At 41.1% G+C, this 19,045-nt stretch overlaps 2 protein-coding genes across 7 annotated transcripts in view; one reads left to right on the top strand and one right to left on the bottom strand.

The window, feature by feature from the left end:
- Nucleotides 1-5,431: 5,431 nt before the first annotated feature.
- Nucleotides 5,432-7,039, bottom strand: RAG2 (recombination activating 2). Its single transcript, XM_009461627.2, has one exon. It carries the CDS (start codon nt 7,037-7,039, stop codon nt 5,432-5,434), a length of 1,608 nt encoding a protein of 535 aa, XP_009459902.1.
- A 327-nt stretch (nt 7,040-7,366) lies between these two features.
- IFTAP (intraflagellar transport associated protein) overlaps nt 7,367-19,045 on the top strand; it is a 65,948-nt gene continuing 54,269 nt past the window's right edge. For all 6 annotated transcript variants that reach the window (XR_015701889.1, XR_015701888.1, XM_087745980.1 and 3 more), the window contains exons 1-4: nt 7,367-7,514; nt 8,011-8,082; nt 17,888-17,978; nt 18,674-18,733. The gene's annotated coding sequence lies outside the window, so the exon portion shown is untranslated. The remainder of the gene's footprint in view (nt 7,515-8,010; nt 8,083-17,887; nt 17,979-18,673; nt 18,734-19,045) is intronic.

A 19,045-nucleotide genomic window follows, 5' to 3' on the forward strand; every position in this document is an offset into this window, starting at 1 on the left:
AGAACAAACAGCGCTGAAAGGCTAGGTACCTGCAAGTGAAGCTTTTGTAAACAGGGATAACAATGCTGCATGCACACAGCCATGCATCAGAAGGCAAACAAATTCTGACTGCAGACAGGTGCATCATTTGGTTACACAGTCTATTGTTAAGCTTTTTGATTTTGAAGAGGCTTTAGAAAAATGGAGACACTTTTATTCATAGTACTCTTTAGAGCAAACCTTCACATTTTCTTTTTTATGTTAATACTTGGTACAAATCCTTCAGTAATTAATGGTAAATAATTTTCTTGTTCTGACATTGTATTGACTGTAGTTTTTACACAATCACATTATGTATCTTGTTTTGTTTGGTTTTATGCAAGGGTTTTGTACTGTGCATTGCCATGTTACGAAACCATGTGAACTATTTTGGAAGCCATGATTCTGGTTTCACATATTTTTTTCCTCTGAGGAATAACTCTATTGACTTTAACCAAACCAGCTTTGACTTTTAGTCAGGTAGTTCAGAAACAAATTCTAGATATTTACAGCATCCTAATTTCTGACTACACTGAGTTCTGTGCTTTGTCTCACCGCACGGTTTCATAATTTTACTTTTTCTTCCTGTATTACAGTTTCTTAACTCATGAAATCTGTTTAAAATAAAGGTCTTATAAATATTTAAGTTTCTGGCTTTGTATTTCTTTTAGCAGTTTTTCAACTATGCACATAATTTCATGGTAACAGTCTTACTTTTCATTCAAAATGTGGAGGCTTTTTATATTTAGGCTAATCCCCAGAGACAGCTGTGATTCCAGCCCCGTTCTGGAAGTCACTAAATTAACACAAATGAAGATTACTCTGTGAGTCTCAGCAGTCCTCTCAGCACCTTTCCTTACAGGCAACTGTTTGACAGAAAACTAAACTAATTTAAAAACCAGTTTTATTTAGTCTGTAAATGGCTTTTGCTTCATTTACAAATTCCATCCCAGTGTTTGTTTAAAATCAGCCTTGCACTGTTATGTCCATGCTAATATGTTAAGCCTCTTTACTGGCTTCTGTGCATCCTGTGCCTCAAATTTTGGCTCCTCATTGTAGACTGAGCTGCAAAGATTAGTTCCAATCTACCTTTCAGTTCATGATTTGTAGTTTCCCTTTATTCCACTTCAGAAAATCTTTCTTTCTTCCCTCCAATGATATCTCAAGGTCAAAAGACTTACGTAAACCAACTGGTTTGGATGGAATTAATGATGAGCAAATTAAGCTACCTGATTTCCTTGTGCAATCAAGTAATTAGACATCTAATTGCTGGACTTTATATCACCAACTTAGTTCTTTCAGCTGACTTTGAATAAAAAATGTTGGATGGAAAAAACAGAACCCATATAAAACAAAAAAACAAGCATCAGAGAGTTTCCTGGTAAATTAGGATAATTCCTTTATTCCTAAATCTGTAATAACTGGCTGAATTTTACTTTCCATGTATTCCTGTTAGAATCGGGATCAGATGAAGAATAATGAGGCCTGTCACCACTCTTCTTCAGAGTACTGTTTTAGGTGACTGAATATGGCATAATTTTCAAACAGCTGACCAGCTGCAACTCCTAGATGTGGGAGCCTTCTGCATCAAGCTTAATATTGTCCATAATACAAAAAGGCACATTAGAAAGGACTTAATTATCACCTTTTCTAGCAGCATCAGGAGAGAGGTCAAGAGGTGTATTTTCAATGCCCAGCTCTTCTTCTGAAGATGGGCATTCTGAGACAGTGGACAAGGGAATACACAATAACTACCACCTGAAGGAGGTCCTGCACACCTGTGGTAGTGGCCAGTGTCCTGTTCTTCCTGTATATGTGTATGTATTGAGAAATCGAAGGTTTATAAGGTTATTGTCTTGCCTTTTTAAAAGAAAAAATGGGCTTCAGTGTCACAATTTTCAAAGGTCAGTAGAGACACCAAATGGGACTTTAATTACCAGAGGCTGTTGCTCAAGCCCTTCCCAGAAGTTGGTCTTGTTTGAAATGGGATAGGGTAGGAAATCAAAAATGGAGGCAGCTACAGCCACCAATCATGAAAAAAAAGTAAGGCAGTCCTTCTGTCTTTAATACACTGAGTTTAGCAGTAAATAACTTTACAGATTCCTTTCCAATCTGAATCCAATCTTTTCCTTTTGCTTTGGTCTCCCAGTTGCATTATTTCCACTCCTTTCAATAGTCTGTTGGTGCAATGAGTCACTCTGAACTATGACACATGCTTCAGTGCTACCACTGAAGTTTGTGCTGTGCCTTTCCTGTAGATTAATCAGGTACTTCAGGGTCCAAGCACCTTTTAATAGCAGTAAAACCCATATATTATTATCATAAAAGCTGATAATAACAACATGGTATTACTAAAATGTGGCTGGGAACCACGATGCTGCTTGTTGTGGTTACAAAACACATAGGTCTGTTGGATGCAGATACAATAGAGATTTACTTCTGCACGCAAATTTACTTCATTTTATCTTCTAATTCTAACTTGTCTGGGGAAGAAACATCTTGTATTGATTAGCTGGTTTGGAAGACAATCAATGCTCTAACAAGTACATGACTCAAAAGTGTCATCAGAATTGTCAGGGAATTAAGTACTTTCTGCAGCCTTGAATGCTATGTCAAGTGTCTTCTTTACAGGCTGATGTTCATATATCTCTTTATGTTTGAGCCCTTTGGGATATTATATTTTACTTTTACTTCCTCTTCCTGCAATGACTACAGTCTCTGAGCTGTGATTTAATGCTGCTTGTACTGCCCTTCACTGTGAGGCTGGGACATGGTTTGACCAAGCAATTTCCCCCTCCTACTCAAATAAACCATACATTTAAAAAAAGCACATCTCAAACATAGAATATACTAACATTATGGGCCTGATGAGGAATATTGTAAAGTCTGACTGTGAATTCCTTTTTTCATAGCCACAGCCTTAAAGTAAAGAACAACAGTTCAGGTAAAAATTGGAAGGGGCCGCAACGTGTGCTTGTACTTGCCACATGCTAAGCGTACCTGCTCTCGACTCCTAGGGGCTCAGGGAGTCACTGCAGCTGCAGGAGTGTGTTCTGGAAACTCAAGAGATGCTCCCAACATACTGCAACCACATCACCAGTGCCTGAACCACCGGGCTTTCTCTTCATCACTTCTGCTAGGCCAGTGTCGAGCTTTCCCTTTGGAAAATGTTTTTTCATTCTTTTATTTGTCTGCACTAGCAGACAAATTTGTCACACAATGTGGGTTCTGAGGAATTTGAGATAATGACAGTAACATGGAGAGGTAACAGGCAAAAACTCGGACTGGACATTGCCAGGGAGTTCAATAATTGTGGGGAGTCTTTTGTTGTTGTAAAATGGTGAAGGGATGAGAGGTGAATTTTTGTTGTGTGAGTATGTTGTCCCTCTTTGTCTGTGTTGTGATGATGTCGCTTTAATTTTGGTGTGGATTTTTTTTGGTTGATGTAAATGAAGTCTATGAAGAGTGCATGATGAATGTATGACAATGTAATGATGAATGATGTGTAATGATAATGATGATGCATGATGAATGTAATGACAATTCAGCTGAGTAAGACCTATGACTAATCTACAAAAGGGGGTGTTGACTATTGAATTTCACCAGCGTGAAGGGACTTTACATGGGCCTGATATTAATTTATTCCTCGGAAAAACATATAGCACTATATACTCTGAGCTTAGGTAAAGTAGCATGACAAAGGAAACAGGAAGCTGGCATTGAAATCTATGAATTTATACCAATATCAAACTGGTGAGAGGGGAGTCAGAGTGATATACTTCCCATTTACAAGCTCTACCCAAACTGTAACCTCCCTCAGCACATGAAAAGCTTGGAAGCTTTGTATGGTTGCCCTTTACTTTCCTCTGCTGTTGACTTGAGTTGTGAAGGTTTTAAGGGGAGTACTGTGCATACACATCTCTGTTGACAGGAATAATGTGCTACACGTGCTGCGTTGTAAAGGAGTGGCTGCTCAGGGTCTGCACATCGTGATCAAATGGCTGACAGCTGCTCCTGTTTTTCTTTTTTATTCAGGGGTCCAGCATGAGAGCTGGACTGTGAGTACTGGGCTATTATTGTTCGCTCGCAAACGTTGAGCTGATGGCATTGATTTTTTGAAAAGATGTTTGGAGCAGTAATAAAAATAAAAAATAAAGTCAAGAATGATGAGGCTTTACAAATAGCCAATAAAAGAATCCACAAAAAAGTTAGTAAACTCTTGGGCTATTCAACCTTGATAATGTCCTTTTCAATCTGAATCCAATCTTCTCCTTGGGCTTGGCGCATTTGTTTCCACCCTCACAATGCTCCACTGGCTCAATGAGTCACTGTGAGCTACAGCTTGCACTTTTAAGCTTTCACACTCTACACAGTCACCCTGGGAGAGCAGAGAAAGAAATGTGTAGTGGAGGACCTGGAGTAAATGATAAAAGTCCTGCTCATCAGAAGGAACTTCTGAAGTCAATGGGAGCTCACAGCATGGGGCGGCTGTGAAGCTAGACCCCTTATCAGACTTCAGATGGACCTCCCAAGCACACATGCTGTCCTTTCATAGACTTTGAGATTTACAGTGTTTGATTTACCCCATGAGTAGGTGAAAAAAATGCAGTCATTTTTATTATAAATTTTATTAGCTTACTAGATTTTTAAAAACACAAACACAAAGCAGTTGTTGAGCACAGTGGTTTAACAAAGCAATTTGATTTTTACTGTGAGATGATATTCCACAGCTGTAGCCAGAACTGACATATAATCATTCAGTACCTCTCAAAATAAAAAATTAATTATCCAGAATTAAATGCTCCATATTTAAGCTTTCCATAATGGAAGTCCCTGAAGAAAACTGACCTGCAGTGTTTGAATATTTCATTATTTCTGACACAAGGGACTTAAGCCACTACTTTAGTTTAAAACCAGAGTAATTAGTCTAATTTTATTTCATTACAATATAAAATTGGAGTAATGCAGTTATAAATTAGGCCAAATATTTCTAGAACTACTCACTAAGATAAAAAATTAAAATGGGTAATATAATGTTCTTTATGGACAGACGCTAACACCGCTGAATACATGGAATAATGTCTTATACTACTGGCAGTTCCATTAAACTCACTGGGGATAATTGGGTAGTAAGTTATAACATAAAATACAGCACAAAGTTACCAGTATCTGTCTGTGTGTTTGCACAATGCCCTCTATGATGGGGTTCCTATCTGGATATTACAAAAATACACATAAGAGACAAAATAAATTCATGAGCTTTGAAATGTAACTGAAATATTGAGATAATTGAAATCAATTAAATAAAAAGGTCTCTTTGAGCGTCAATAACCCATTCTGCTTCAACCATTACTAGTTGTCTTTGACTGTGATTTCACTTCCTGCCAGGTGAACACAAATCAGTAGTGTAAATCTATTCAAACAATCTCCGAAGAAAGGACTTTTTCACGGGCGTTGTTAACTTCATGGTCGTCTTTTTGCGCAATGGTTTCATGGGTTGCTTTTTCAGGTGCACCAGCTTTTTGGGAGTTTGTAGCCCTTTATTAAGGTCAACATGCTCGTTGCAGAAGTACTTGACATTTGCTTCTGAGAGATGTAGGAGCATGCTCTCTGAGAGATCCATACATTGCGCGTGGACCCAGTGGCCGGCCCCGCTGGAACACAGGATCATTGCAGGCTTGTTGAGTTCTGTCGAATAGAAAGGGACCCAGGTGTTAATATCAATATTGCAACTGGGAGAGCAGGTGATCCAGTAGCCCGTTTCTGATTCATCTTCTTCATCGTCTTCATTGTAAGTGTCAGTATCATCAACATCAAAGCTATTGGCTTCAGCGCTAAAACAAAACTCTTCCGAATCTTCAAATGGAGTGGAGTCTCCAGGGTCTTCAGCTGATGTCTGACTGCAAATTTGTGCTGTCAGTTCTTCCTCCTTGTCCTCTTCTGCTCCTTTGCATCTCAAAATGTAGAAGTAGTTTGCATCTGAGATTAACTGTTTGTTGGCCCCTGGAATGCCCAGCAATACGGATCCTTTGCCCATATCACAGCCAAACCACATCCTGCAGTGTTTAATATCTGGTGTCCAGTCTGGGCTTGCCCTTTCAACAATCTCTATGTTATTATCTTCCAGAACTATGGTGTTACACACCAACCGTTTCTGGTTGTCAGACTGGTAGCCCCCAACAAGGACAAATTCGGTATCACCAGTTTGAGTCACTATAGCACTTGACACAGATATCCCCCCTGGCAAGATGCTGCAGGTCACGGCTGGGCTGCCCAGTGGGAGATCAACTTTTAGCTTGTACAAGTTGGGGGATCTGGTGTTATTTTGAAGTGAATGGCCTCCCAAAATGTAGATTGTATCATTTCTGGCAACTGAAACGTGGAAAGAAAGTCCATCTTGAAGCTCTGGAAGTATGTATGATGTACAGCATCCAAACTCAAAATCAATGAGAAACACAGATGGCAAACAGTCAACTACGCTGTTCCATTTTTCAGTGGTTCTTTGTGCAAGAGGAGTATATGATCTCCCCCCAAATATAACGCTCATGCTTTTTCCCCGGCTATGAACTACATTAATTGTATGCCCATATCTAGCTTCAGGGACATCTCCACCCAGGTCTTTCTCAATGCATTGGAATGTGGTTTTCTTGCTATTTTTGCTTACCAGGGTCATAATGTAAATCTTATCAGAAAGGTCATTGTTAGGTGTTTTCCCACCATGGATGATATACTGGTACTCATCAGACTCTGCATTGCCTCTAAGCGTGCAAAGAGCAGGGTAGCGGAGAGGGGGGAGGTAACAGGAGTCTTTAGAGAAGGCGGCAGGTTTCATTTTGAGCTCATTCTGCTTTATATCGAGGAGGAAAACACCAGTGGGACAGGATCTCTTTGGCCATCCTTTCTGCCCAAAAAAGAAAACATGCCCATCAAAATTCAGGAGGGAGAAGCCCGGCTGAAGCAAGGACGAATTACTGACAGCTGATACCACCTGCAGCGACATTTCATCTGCTGACTGGGCCATAGTGTGGTCAATATCTGAGAAAAAAAACAAAAAAGAAACGGATGAAACATGCTTTAGACCCTATGAGAGTTGTTTAACAGTACTTGAATAAATCGTATTAAAGTTGCATTTCAGTTCACACTTTGAGACCCAAAAAGAGACCCTTTGCTGCAACTCAGGCCATGAATCAAGCAAGAGCCGTGTACCAGTTCCCCGGGATTTTATACAAACAGCGGCCTGCTAGCACGTAAAACCCGAGCATTTGTGCGCGTGGTCCCGGGGCCGCCTCCCGCCGCTCTGCGCTGGGGCCACCTCCCCGCTCCAGGCCCGGCCGCTCCCATGGAAACGGCAGCCCCGCGGCCTGCTGGGGCCGGTAGTTCTCGCTTGGCTCCTCGGCCCGGCCTGGCCCAGCGCGGCGCGGAGCTGCCTGGCCGCCGCTCGGCTTGTCCCCGAGCGTGAGGAAGCGGGACTGGAGGGGTTAGCGGGCAGGCGGCGGGTGAGTGGGGCCACAGGGCCGGGGCCGCCAGCGGGCGGGTCTACTGGCGGTGGGATTCGGCGCCGAGGCACCCGGCAGAGGGGGGATCAGAGCCGGGGATGACACGAGGCGGGCTGTTTCCTGCCCGTTTCTCGCCACAAGGCTGCCGGGGGTGCCGGGCTGTTGCGCTGGAGCCTCTCGGGTGCCGCAGGCCGCCTCAGCAGGCAGCGCGGGATCTGCGGAGAAGGGGCGCAGGTCGCAGGGCCCCGGCCCCTGGGGGCCTGCCGGGGGGCGGCCAGCTGCCTGCGCCTCGCTCCGTCCCTCGGGCCGCCTGCCTGAGGGGCTCGCCTGCTCCCCGAGACCGGCGCCCCGCTTGTGGGGAGAGTGGGGAGCTCCCCTCCCATCCAGGCCCCTGAGCCCGGCCTCTGGCCGGGAACGTGCCGTCGTGGTCCTTAGTCAGTGAGCTGAAGTAAGTGTGTACGTAGCTGAGCGCAAACTTCAGTTGAACATTTTGCAGGTTTACAATGAAAACATCAAGATTTGTTGAAGACATTTAGGAGCAGTCGATGCCAGCTGTATTTCTAACCACGTAGGTATCGCTGAAGTGGCAGAGGTAGAAGCTGTTAGTGCCGGGGTGAATGTTGCATACTTGTGCTGAACAGCCTCCTTGGGGTAACTTTGTGGCTTGGGAGTCTCGCTGCCAGGTGTTCTCATAGTGTGATCAAATTCTTTATCTTTGATGTTTGCTGTTTGCTCATGGTTTCATGAGTAGGTTTCAAGGGGTATCTTTTACTTTTTTTACCTGTTTGTTCAAAAATCTAAAAGAGTTTATGTAGTCAGCCTGAATAATAACACTGAAAGAGCTTTGGAGAGCACAGACACCAGAGAGAGACACAACTGCCCAGTTCATTGGCACTGTCCTTTGGTGACAGCAGAGTTGTGCCTTTTAGTAAATGTCCAAGTTCTCTGTCCCAGCCTTTGCCAAATCCCCAGAATTTAAAGGTACAAAGTAGCTTTTAAATACAATATTAAAAAAAACCCCAAACCCTCTGCACTTTAAAATATAATTCCTTGTTTTGAAATCTTTAGGATTCATATTTTCCTTGCTCCTGCTTTTTGTTTTGCTGTAACAAAACCAGACACATAGGGTTTCTTTTTTAAGGAAGGATCGGTATCTTCTAGTTAGGTGACATCAATACCTAGGGACTCCGGAACAACATAGTGTACAGTGAGAGTCACTGTAAAATCATGGGAACTGATGATACTGACTACATCAAATTGCCATCAGTGCATGTTCTCACGCACAGTAGGAACTGTTGTACCACATTCCTGTACTGCCTGCCCGCTCCACTTTCTGGTATGCAAACCGCTGTGCTAAAATATGGATCTGCCATTAAAAGCTTTCAGAGGTAGGTGAGCTTGGTCAGATGTGCTTAGGCCAGAGCACATGGACAGAGTAGGCATAGCCACTACTGAGTCTGTTTTAAAAATAATCCATGGAATAGCTGTCTTATCTTTTTGCACATTGTGGAATCATCCAAATATCATGGTCAAATTCTGTTCACTGTGTAGCCAGTCGTAATGCCTCTGCCCTGAAAGTGGTAGTTTTTTCTACATTTAGGTTCCTTTTCAGAAGTACTGCACTGTAGGTGAAGTTCAGTTACGAGTTAATTAAATTAATGAACCCTGTCCTGAGCATGTCAGTATACACAGCAGGTTTTGTTCTTATTATTTGCATGAAGAAAGATTTGCCAAGTTATTTACCTTCAGGTGATAGGTTAAACAGGAATCTCTGCTGCTTGTTTCTTACAGCTATTCAAAAATGATGGTGTTAGAGGAGCTTGCACTAAGTTGGGTTTACTATTCTTTCATATTGCGTGGTTACTTAGCTTCTTTGTTTTTACAGGATCTTTAGAAAAGTAGTATGTCTTCCATACTGGAGATTGGCATCACGAACACATCTGTGAGTTAGTGTTCTGTATTTTGTAACATTAGTGTTCTGCATTTGGCTGCTGCTTTATATTTGAAGTCTAACGAGAGTATTAAAAATGGCGAACAATTTAATTGAAATGTTGGCATTCATCTTACATTCTTACATTTACTTCAAGAATCTCCAAACATGACAATTATTAGTGTCCACAATGTCACAAACTATTTCCCAAATGTTGAGCAGTACTCAATTCTGAAGAGTATACTGTCTGAAGAGGCTGTTGCAGATATAGAGGGGAGAAAAGACCAATGAAAATGACTGAAAGTGAGACTGATAGACACACAGAACTTACTGGTTAAATAAACATACTTAAACACACATCCTCCTTGTCATCCCTTAATATTTCTTGAACTTTACATAAGCAAGCAGTTCAGTAAGTAACAGAGAGAATATTTATCCTAGATTCTCTGACAGAAGTTACTCCTTAGGCACTTGCTGGAATTGCTTTGGCTTTCCAGTTGTTTCATGCTAATTATGGTCTGTTAATACAGCGTGGTTGATCTTTGGCTATGCTGACCTCAATCTCTAACCTTCCAACACCACTGATTCCTTTGGGCCAGTGCTCATCTGACCCTGAGCAGCTTCAGGGAGCACAAAAGGTAGAAATCTAACCTTATAACCAAAAAGTTTAAAGCTTTTTTTTGTGGCTTTATGCTCAAAACCATGTCACTGTGGAGTCGGATTAGCATTAGTGCCAGTGTGGAGGGAAACAGACAAATGCCTTTGTTGTGGTGCAGCACAAGATCGAGGGGAAAAGACACTATGAGAAGTAAAGGTGGATAAATAAAGAAGGGTGGAGTTACATAAACAATTATTGATTATGGTGTCTTGAGTCATGCTTCATCATATTTGGTATTTTTATAAAAGATCAAGCTCCGAGGATTATACAACCAAGTGAGAATCTCAGCATTACTTTTATAACCCCTGTGTTTGAGAAGTGAACTGTAGAGATCTGAGCTAGAAGATAAGCTAACAGAAGAAAACTAATATTCTCTCCTATTTTATTTTAAAATCAAACTTATGATTTTAAGCTGTTTTTTTTCAGTTAATAGTTGTTTGTATGGCAAGAAGAGATTACAAGGAACTCAGGTTTAGGTAGATTCATTTGGAGATTTATTTACAGAAGGATCAAATGAAGAGAGCAGGTGCTTTTAAAAAGCACTAGCTAATGTAATCTGAAGTGTGCTTAATATGGAAATAGATGGACATAGTTACAATTTTGTACGTGGTGTATTATTTCAGAAACTATATTAAACATTCACTGAGAAGTATAGGTTGAATGTGTTTTAAAAACAAGGGGTAGGATTCAGGTGCCTAAACATCAAGTGACATTTCATATGCCTTTGGATGTTCTTGTCTTCTAGCTTCTGCTATGGAAGGCAGCAAACAAAGGCAGCACCTCCCAAAGGTCCTGTGTCCTAGGTCCTAATAAATTTAGGGTTTATGAAATGTCACTAGATTACTATGTTTAGGCAATGAGTCACTTCCAAACTGTGTTTACTACTTATTGTTCTCTTTGACCCTGTGTAGTAATTGTTCACCTATGTGCTGTGCCTGTTACCTGATTAGGCAACAAAAACATTTTAAACAGGAGAACAATGAATAATCAGTACTGTTGTTTAGTGTGACGTTTCATATTAACATTTGTCAACATTAAAAAATACCATATTCATAATAATTTCACAGTAATTTGAATGCTACCAAATAATGAATGATTTGATCTTGTGAACTGTAGCAAACCCAAAGCACCTTTCATTTACACAAAGATAAGGTATTTGAACAGCACTGATTGGACACAGAGAATGGATTGCAGGACAGTATGGAGTCTTAGTTGGTAAACACTCATTGCTGACCATTAAATTCTGCCATTAGTTTGCAGTTATTTTTAACTTGGCATGAGCACAGATATCTACGGTAGAATTAAATGTATTTTGCAATATTGTATATTGTTTTTTTTTTTCTCTGACTGATCTGCAGCCTCTCCCTTTGCAAAACGACAAAGCATACCCCTGAAAAGCAAGTGCTGTTCCCAAATTCTTCACAATCAAAATCATATCCAGACAGCCACAGAGCTTTGAAGTTCTCCATAAACAGGCTTAAGGAAAGAAATCTTTATATAGTATTTCTCAAAACATTCACTAAGTGTATCAACCAAATTTGCTTTGGCCAAAACAATAAGTTGGACGTACCTGGCTGATAGGGTTTTTTTGCGTCCTCTGGAATCTTTCTATGTAATTGGGATTCAAATGTGAGCACTTTGAGGAATCTTCTCTGACAGCACAGGGGGCTTGTGGCATGGAGAGACAGCCTGATGGAGGGGAATCTATCTGCTTAATTTGCAGATGTGATCCTGAGAACTCGGTCTACTGTGGCTAACTGACTGTGACTGGTTTTTTTTCTTTCCTCTCTTGTCTTCAGATGGCACAACAAGAAACCCACCAGCTTCCAGAAGCTTTAACTCTTTGCAGTAGAACCAGACCAGAGTGACACTAGATGTCTGTTACTTAGATTGTAAATGTCTGCAGCGTACACTCCTTTATAGTTTAATTTTTTACACTGCTAAACCTGTCAAGCTTATGATCTTTTTTTTAAATTTTCAGTGCTATTGGAATATAAAAATGTAATCTAAAGTAATTTTGAGTTCTAAGAAAAAATAATTTCAATAGCTAGTAAAAGAAAACAACTCCTGCTGATTGGTGTACTACTGCTTTCCCTGGGGATGCTCCGCTGCAAGTAGGTAGTGACATTGAAACACAGCAAAGGAAATGACAAATGCATGCAACCCAGTGACTAAAGGTCCAATTCAAAAATCCACTGAAGTAATTAGGAATGTATTTTTTTTCTATTTCAGTGGCCTTTTGATCAGACCTTAAAAGACTTCGTACCCTTCTGTGGCATTTTTCATTGGTTTCACAGCACTTTTCTCCAACAAAAAATAATTATACTTTGGGAAGTCCTTTGGGAACATATCATTTCAACAGCTAGCAGTGCTGAGGCACAGAGGATGAGCCACTTGCATAACATAGCACACCAAATAAACAGAAAAACCTGGAAAACAACTCACTCTTCACAGCTCCCTGCTTTTGTTTTCCTGGCCCTACTTCACCCACTCCTGAGTTACATCTGCTGCACAATATTTTAGAAATACCTCATCTCCCATTTGAAACTGCTGTGAGAATAGAAGTAGAAAGAGCTTGAAATGGTATTTCATTAGTACAGCAAAGCAAACATACCGAATGTTTGCGAAAGTTGTCTTGAGACGTTGAGTAACTGTAATGCAGATAGGATGTGGTGACGTTTCTCATCTGAAATACAGCAGCTCTAAGGCACTGTGCCCTGTAGCATCCATATGGGCCTATTACTTCTGAAACAAAGATGAAAGTAGACTGTACTGCAGAGTTGAATGCTGAAGAACTTAACTTACTCCAAACTTAAGGGCTTTCAGATCACATTTATTTCTATTTTCAGTAGTGCCTAGATGATATTTGACAACTTCTTATCCAAGTGCTTGACATATTCTGACCCTTGTTTGGGTTTGTGATCAAAGACCTAGTGGCAAAAGAGGTACAAATGTTAAAGCGGAAAATCCAACCCCCAATTGTGTCTCATTTAATATTTTACATTCATTTTATTCTCTTCCTGCCAGTTGACATGCCTTATCTTTAGAAATTCTTTTTCCAATTACTGTGGCTGAGAAGATGGAGAATTTAAAGTTTGTTGGCAACAGCATGTCAGTTTTGGATGAGAACATGGTCTATCCAAGCTGGTCTTCTATAACTGTCAGTGACAAACTGCTTTGGAGGAGCTGCAGCAAGTAGCTTCAGAATATTATATCTACAAGGCAGGAAAGTCATGTTCAGAACTGTCCAGGTCATAGCAAGAATATCTAGGATTTGCATCTTGAATTTATTTGGCAGAGAACCCATGCAAAAATGAATAAATAGACTTTTCCTTCACAATTTCTATTTTAATAACATTGACATAGGTATTATGTTTTCAGCAGATTGCTCACTGTTATGGAAATGCTTTGTTTCACTTGATTTTCTTCTTCTGCAGTTAATTACTTAAAATAATATGTGGTTTACATCTTCATCCCAAATAATTCCAAATTGCATTGAGATATTTCCAGGCTTTTCAGCGTGAAACGCAGTCATCTCTGAGCTGGAACATAGCTGGCTCCCCATGGGTTGCAGTAATGCACTCCAGCTCAGAAGGGAAAGGGAGGGCCACCTTACTCGTTTATGTAGGGTTAGCCAGCCAGAATGCAAATATTCTGGATGTTTAGCCAGGACCCAGGGGCTGAAACCTGTGAAAAAATGGCACAGGGAGTCCAGCGTTCTACAGTCTTCAATTTTCTGTCTCATCTAAAACATCAGTAAACAGTATTTAACATGTGAGGGACAGGGCTTCATTTGGCGGCCTGATCTAAAATAACTGATTGAATCCAGCTGTGCTTTGACTGTCAAATCCAGGGTGATTGCACTCCAGGGGACAGTGGCTACCGCATCTTGGAGAAGTGCTTGGTGCATAGGAAAGGTTACTCTTGTTGTAGGCCTCCAGGTCGTCTTTAAAGGGAGCAGCACTCTTGAAGCCATTGGAAATTCATTTAAAAAAGCTTCTGATCATGTACGGGACTGGCATAATAGCACCAAAATCAAACAGGATCAATGTGCTTGCTTGCAATTAAAGCCTTTAGATATATCCCTTAAAAGCTCATACGAGCTGGGCATGAGAGCCACATGTTTTTGACCATTGCAGAGGTCAGCTCTGAGGCTCAGTAATGCGCTTAGGCAAGCAGATGCAGCTCCCATCCACACAAATTGCTGATGCATTAAGTGTGTGCCCTTAAGGCCTCCTGCTGAAGGCAGTGGCAAACATCCAGTTGATTTCAACAGGATTAGCTGTTGCAGATCACATTGAATTGAGAGATGCTGCAAGGAACCTCATCTGAAAGTTTTTGTCCTTTGTAATTGAAACCTTTTCTTTTAGTTTGGTCCCATAGTTCAGTTGACCTGCACCTGCTTGTGGCCAGAGCTTGCTGCTGTTGGGTTTGCTCCAGGAGTGCTGCCTCCCTGCAGGTGGTGAGTAGCAGGAAGGAGGAGGGAGAAAAGTAGGGCAGGACAGTACAGCAGGGAGGGCTTTCGTTTGCAACTGTAGCTTTGCAGATGTCTAGACAAGAAGGAAACAGTTGACTGCCTTCTGGAAAGCGGGTAACCTTCCTGTGCTGCCCCACTGAAAATGTTTTATGTCTTTCTCAGGACAGGAATTCCCAGAATCACTCCTTTCACTTGGCCCACTTTACAAGTGCCATCCTGGGATGTTTGTTAAGATAATGACCACAGTCCATAGCTAACAACAAACATTTATTAAGGACAGGCTTGAGTTCCAGCTTTGCGTGCCTCTCTGCTCCATGGGGGCTGATGATCTGCACTCCAGGCTTCAGCTCTAGTGGTAGTGCAGGTATAAGTACCCAGGTAACATTTGGTTTTACTAGCATGGAAGAAGCATGGCTTTCTGGGCCATTTGTGAGTGGTGTTTCTGATGACACCGTGCTTTCACGGTTGCCTAAACAGCTGTGACAGGCTGCCAAAAGGGGCAATCCTGCATCCGTCCCTTGCTCCCACTGCCTATTCCCACTGTCCCCTTGTGCAGGCACTCACGATTGTATGGCTGTAAGGCAGATCAGAAAATGTGTGTTTAAAACAGGACATGCGTATTTGCTTAGCTTAGTTTCATGTTTTATATTGGTAGTTTACTTTGTCTGGCCAAGAGATGGGCTGGAATGAAAAGCCAAGGGGTGAAGAGGGAAAGAAGGTGGTAGTGGCCTTTTTGGGAGTAGCCAGCACTTAAATTGGTTCTGACTGCAGTTGTCTGATACAAGCTTATTCCTTTTGCAAAGGTGCTACCTCATTCTTTATTGCTGTCATAATATAGAGTGGCTGGAGAGCTGCCCAGCAGAAAAGGACCTGGGGGTGTTGGTTGGCAGCCAGCTGAACGTGAGCCAGCAGTGTGCTGAGGTGGCCAAGAGGGCCAAGGGCATCCTGGCTTGTATCAGGAATAGTGTGGCCAGCAGGACCAGGGAGGTGACAGTGCCCCTGTACTCGGCACTGGTGAGGCCACACCTCAAATACTGTGTTCAGTTTTGGGCCCCTCACTACAAGAAGGACATTGAGGTGCTGGAGCATGTCCAAAGAAGGGCAACGAAGCTGGTGAAGGGTCTAGAGCACAAGTCTTACAAGGAGCGGCTGAGGGAACTGGGGTTGTTGAGTCTGGAGAAGAGGAGGCTGAGGGGAGACCTTATTGCTCTCTACAACTACCTGAAAGGAGGTTGCAGTGAGGTGGGGGTCAGTCTCTTCTCCCTAGTAACAAGTGATAAGACAAGAGGAAATGGGCTCAAGTTGTGCCAGGGGAGATTTAGATTAGATATTGGGAAAAATTTCTTCATGGAAAGAGTGGTTAGGCATTGGAACAGACTGCCCAGGGAAGTGGTACAATCACAGTTCCTGGAAGTAGTCAAAAAATGTGTGGATGTGGTGCTTGAGGACATGGTTTAGAGGTGGACCAGGCAGTCAGGTTAACAGGTTGGACTCGATGATCTCAGAGGTCCTTTCCAACCTTAATGATTCTATGATTCTGTGATTCTATTGTAGCAAATCCATACTCCTGTAGAGCCTCCTTGACTCACTAATGTGGTAAACAGTAGTAAGACAGCAAGGAGTGGAAATCAGATGCTTTTCCTCCAAAAGTACTTATCCCTGCTCTTCAGAATGTGTTTACTTTAGTTGATAGGACCTAGATCACTCATTTTGTGTGTAATTAAACCAGCTTCCTTGAGCAAGCTTTACACAAATATATGGGTACATATATTACATGGGGTGACTTCTACGGTACTGCTGTCTAGAGGGCAGATTGGGATGGTATGTTTTTCTGTAAGAAACAGCATGCTGTTATGTACCTTCTGGAACAGGCTGGAGAGGAAACTAATGTCCTGAATCACAGTGTGCTTTCTCATCGTCCTTAGGAGGCAGTAACCAGCTCAGGTTCTGTACTTGGTCCCTTAACAACTTGCTGCACACTTAAGACTTGCCTATACTCCTGCAACATTGCCTAACTATATGAGCAGTCAACCCACAGAGATCATTTCTGCATTGCCTTTAGCAGCCCGCCCCATCACTAGTGACAGCTTTTATGTTGCTGAACTAGCAGGCCAAGAGAGTCCCCAGAATCAAGGTGTCTACTGCAGACTGACACGTAAAACCTTTATGGATGAGAGGTGTTATAGAAGTACTTGTTCCTTAGTTCTGTATTGTGGGTTGTAAGAGTGTAGGATTGCTTTTATGAGATGTTAGTTAGATCTGAAGTAAAGACCCCTTTGAAAAAAGTTAGTTGTGACAGGTGTAGTTACTGTGCTACCTCTATAGGGAAAAAAGATTAGGCATTGTCCAGTGGTAACAGAGTATAAGATGTAAAAATAATGTATTTGTGTTCAACCTGATTTGTGCAGACATAGGTTATAAAATCTCAAGAACAGGTGTATCTAGTGATGCTTTCCATGAACCTATGAGTGATGGATAAATAAACATTTCTGAGTATCCCTGTTTTTATTCAGAATGACTTTTGGGAGAGCAAATTCATAGTGTGGAAACCTGACTTTAACCTATGCCAGAATCACTAGGGAAGTTTTTTTTTATTTCCTGGAAAAATAAAATTATGTAAGGTTTTAGTGAGCTTGTAGAGAGGATTAGCTTATTGTACTTTCCATTTAAAAAATTAGAATCTTGATTTTTCTTTCATTGCCTATATTATATATAAAAGAAACACAATAAAGCACTCAAAAATGCAGCATAAAACAGGAAGCCTATATTCCACCACATTTTTTATTGTTTAATAGAACTAATTACTGTGTAATTATAATCATGCTAATACTCACTTGACCTGCCCATGTGATTCAATGCAGAGATTTCTGGTTTGGCTTAAACTGCTGGGAAGAAGACTGCATTTTGAGAACTAAAATTGATTTTGCACAATCTGCTGATGATCAGCAAAGCTTAATGAATGATCGCCTCAAGAAACCTCATTACAGTAATTAGGATGCATAAGCAGGAGTGGAATACAAAAAGAAGAAAGTATAGTCGCTGCTTGAATGCATCACTTACTGATATTTGACTCTAAAACTATCCAGAGCCAGCATGGGGAAAGGATCAGATACCCTTGCCTTACTTTCACTGAAACCTCCAAGTTAGTTTGATGCCTTTTGGGAAAGGAAGATAAGTTTTTTATTTCATTAGTAGTTATTCTCTGGCAGAACAATGCAGTCATTTCATTCATAGAGGTGTGATTGTATCCAATAAATTGTTGGTGATTCCAATCCATTATTGTACATTTTTTTCTTTTTTCATGACAGTTCAAAGAAGTCTTTGCCTTGAGGCTGTGAATTGGATGATTGCTGAAGCCTTTTACTTATGTAGAATCTACTGGTTAGCTCTTTAGCAAAGGTGAGAGTCTTCTGGTCAGCCTGGTTTCAGCTGTTCACATCACAAAACTTCTCTGCAGCTGACACAGTATGTTGTTCCTTTAAGAGAGACTCAGGAATAAAATAGGTGGGAAGCAGCAGAAAACCAAAGTGGAATGAAAAATACAAAAACCTTGATAGGTTGAGACATGTTTCTGAGCACCTCTATTGTACCATCCATCCTGACCATATGTTCAGTTTCAGGTAAAGTAGATGTTCTCCAAATACCATCCTCTGTGCTTGCTTTCATTTAGGGTGATGCAATAGCACCCTGCAGTTCTTCAAAATGTTTGAAAATGGGTCTGGGACAGATAGTTCTAGCTGCCAGTCTCTCCTCTCTATTGTCTGAATGAATGGCTGTTCTTCTGACAGAACCTAGGCTTTTATTAGGACCTAGCTGTTTTTTCCTGTCCATGAGGAGATGATTCTGTAGACGCAGCTGTGCAAGGGAAGATTAGGTCTGTGTTCGACTATCACCTCTGTAGTCCATTTTTCATTTTATTTCTTGCTTTAGATTTTTGAAGCAAAACTGTGAAGCTCTTATAAAAAGCAATGGAGGATGGATGCCAAAATGACAAATAGGGTTTTCTCCCCTCTTTTCCAATTTAGGATTTATTAAAATATGAATAATTTAGTGAACTCACGTTCCAAAATGTATTCTTTTTTTTTTTTTTTCAGAAGAAAAAATAAGGAAATGTGGCCTATGAATTACAAGTTATTTTATTTTCTTAAGCCAAGGTGAGTACCTTTGACATCGCTGATAGCAGATCCTATATACTAAAGCCTGTAATAACTATATTGGCTATAGGAGAGCTACTCTGGATTTACTGCTTTGACTTGGGTAAAAATTTGGTCAATTTTCTGGTAAAAAAAGCTGTTATTCTTGAGAAAGTAATCTTTTCTCATGCTTGGAATATCCAGGGAATTTTCTCTGCTATTTTTTTAAAGTAATACTGTTTTGATGATGCTTCTCCCAATGCGTACATATTGAAGTGCATACTAGATGAAAATGTATAGGCTCAGTGAAATATATGTTTAAAATCTTTGGGG

This window comes from Nipponia nippon, unplaced genomic scaffold, assembly GCF_047370975.1.
Source record: "Nipponia nippon isolate SJK-2023a ecotype South Korea unplaced genomic scaffold, ASM4737097v1 scaffold_10, whole genome shotgun sequence".
In the NCBI taxonomy this organism is placed as follows: domain Eukaryota; kingdom Metazoa; phylum Chordata; class Aves; order Pelecaniformes; family Threskiornithidae; genus Nipponia; species Nipponia nippon.

What these genes read in the sequence shown, in the direction of transcription:
- RAG2 (XM_009461627.2), bottom strand. Translation starts at nt 7,039, where the DNA reads ATGGCCCAGTCAGCAGATGAAATGTCGCTGCAGGTGGTATCAGCTGTC.